The following is a 2,500-nucleotide window of genomic DNA, read 5'->3' as shown; positions in this document are numbered from 1 at the left end:
TGTTTAGTGGGTGTGTTTGCAGAGGATCACTACAGTTACTGAGTGTTTCCAGCCAGGATGTGTTCTTAAGAACAATGTGTGTGTGTGTGTGTGTGTGTGTGTGTGTGTGTGTGTGTGTGTGTGTAAGTGACCTGGGTGGTCACCGTGTGACTTCCAGTGTTTCCGCCTTGAAATGCAGGAAGGATGTTGCAAGTGGTGGAGTGGAAACCCTTAAAATACACACATCCGTGTGTGTGTGTGTGTGTGTGTGTGTGTGTGTGTGTGTGTGTGTGTGTGTGTGTGTGTGTGTGTGTGTGTGTGTGTGTGTGTGTGTGTGTAAAAGGACAGCCCTCAGTGCCACACTCTACAAATGAATGAAATACCATAAAACTCCAAATCTGATGTTGATACAACTGATACTTCTGCTAGCGTTTAAGATGTGTAGCGAAGCCTGTTTTTCTTTTCTTTCGCTCTATGGACACATGATCCATGGGGTCTTCAATGCATGATCTGAGAATTGAACCCTTGGTGGAGGTACCCCGTAGAGGACCCTGACAGTCTCTCCCGCTAAGTCCTCGGTCTTTGTCTGTGCAGGGCTGCAACCCGCTGGCCCAGACGGGCCGCAGCAAACTGCAGAACAAGCGGGCCAGTCTGAACCAGCAGATCATCAAGCAGATGAGGATGCGGGCCGGCGCCGAGAACCTGTTCAGGTACCCACACCGCACTCTTCACTCTCATTTTTATTAATCAGCCCGACAAAATAATGCAATTCTTGCAACATTCGGAATAGGCAACAAGGCGAGGCACAATTAAAAGACAAGGCGGGCCAGTAACAAACGTGTCCGCATCATTCAACATCATGAGCTTAACGTCGCAAATTATTGTGACCGCTGGGTGTCACCGAAAACAATTACCACTCCACTCTAACTTAAAGACAGCTCAAGTCCACTCCAGACGGGTAATAATAAGTGTTTTTCATAGCTGACATTCCAGTCTACAAAATAAAAGCATGTATGATATGGTATCAGATCAGTGTGGGAATTGGCCAATACTCAAGTCTCCATGGAATGTGACAAAGTGTGTGTGTGTGTGTGTGTGTGTGTGTGTGTGTGTGTGTGTGTGTGTGTGTGTGTGTGTGTGTGTGTGTGTTTATAAAATGAACATGTACATGTTCATAAATTAAACGTGTGTTCATAAAGTGAACAAGTGTGTGTGTGTGTGTATGTTCATAAAGTGAACATGTGTGTGTGTGTGTGTGTGTGTGTGTGTGTGTGTTTATAAAATGACCATGTACATGTTCATAAATTAAACGCGTGTGTTCATAAAGTGAACAAGTTAATGTGTGTTCATAAAGTGAACATGTGTGTGTGTGTGTGTGTGTGTGTGTTTAAAAAATTAATGTGTACATGTTCATAAATTAAACGTGTGTGTTCATAAGGTGAACATGTGTGTGTGTGTGTGTGTGTGTGTGTGTGTGTTTATAAAATGAACATGTACATGTTCATAAATTAAACGTGTGTTCATAAAGTGAACAAGTGTGTGTGTGTGTGTATGTTCATAAAGTGAACATGTGTGTGTGTGTGTGTGTGTGTGTGTGTGTTTATAAAATGACCATGTACATGTTCATAAATTAAACGCGTGTGTTCATAAAGTGAACAAGTTAATGTGTGTTCATAAAGTGAACATGTGTGTGTGTGTGTGTGTTTAAAAAATTAATGTGTACATGTTCATAAATTAAACGTGTGTGTTCATAAGGTGAACATGTGTGTGTGTGTGTGTGTGTGTGTGTGTGTTTATAAAATGAACGTGTGCATGTTCATAAATTAAACGTGTGTTCATAAAGTGAACAAGTGTGTGTGTGTGTGTATGTTCATAAAGTGAACATGTGTGTGTGTGTGTGTGTGTGTGTGTGTGTGTGTGTGTGTGTGTGTGTGAGTTTATAAAATGAACATGTGCATTTTCATAAATTAAACGTGTGTGTGTTCATAAAGTGAACAAGTGTGTGTGTTCATAAAGTGAACATGTGTGTGTGTGTCTGTTCTTTTATAAAATGAACATGTGTATGTTCATAAATTCAACGTGTGTGTTCATAAATTCAACGTGTGTGTTCATAAAGTGAACGTGTGTGTGTGTGTGTGTGTGTGTGTGTGTGTGTGTGTGTGTGTGTGTGTGTGTGTGTGTGTGTGTTCATAAAGTGAATGTGTGTGTTCATAAAGTAAATGTGTGTGTCTTTATAAAATGAGCACGTTCACTTTATGAAGTGAAAGTGTGTGTTCATAAAGTGTGTGTTCATGAAGTGGTGTGCGTTCATAAAGTGTGTGTTGATGAAGTGGTGTGTGTTCATAAAGTGTGTGTTCATGAAGTGTGTTCATGAAGTGGTGTGCTTATATAGAGTGCGTGTTCATGAAGTGGTGTGCGTTCATAAAGTGTGTGTTGATGAAGTGGTGTGCGTTCATAAAGTTTGTGTTGATGAAGTGGTGTGCGTTCATAAAGTGTGTGTTGATGAAGTGGTGTGCGTTCA

At 41.0% G+C, this 2,500-nt stretch overlaps 1 protein-coding gene across 1 annotated transcript in view; it reads left to right on the top strand.

Annotated features, from left to right (window-relative positions):
- LOC133608433 (rhophilin-2-like) overlaps positions 1-2,500 on the top strand; it is a 166,608-nt gene that overhangs the window by 16,762 nt on the left and 147,346 nt on the right. The window contains exon 2 of the mRNA XM_061963655.2: positions 574-689. Within this exon, the coding sequence (XP_061819639.1) occupies positions 574-689 (116 nt within the window). The remainder of the gene's footprint in view (positions 1-573; positions 690-2,500) is intronic.

Source organism: Nerophis lumbriciformis, linkage group LG06 (genome assembly GCF_033978685.3).
Source record: "Nerophis lumbriciformis linkage group LG06, RoL_Nlum_v2.1, whole genome shotgun sequence".
NCBI lineage: Eukaryota > Metazoa > Chordata > Actinopteri > Syngnathiformes > Syngnathidae > Nerophis > Nerophis lumbriciformis.
This window is presented reverse-complemented; position numbering and strand designations above follow the sequence as displayed.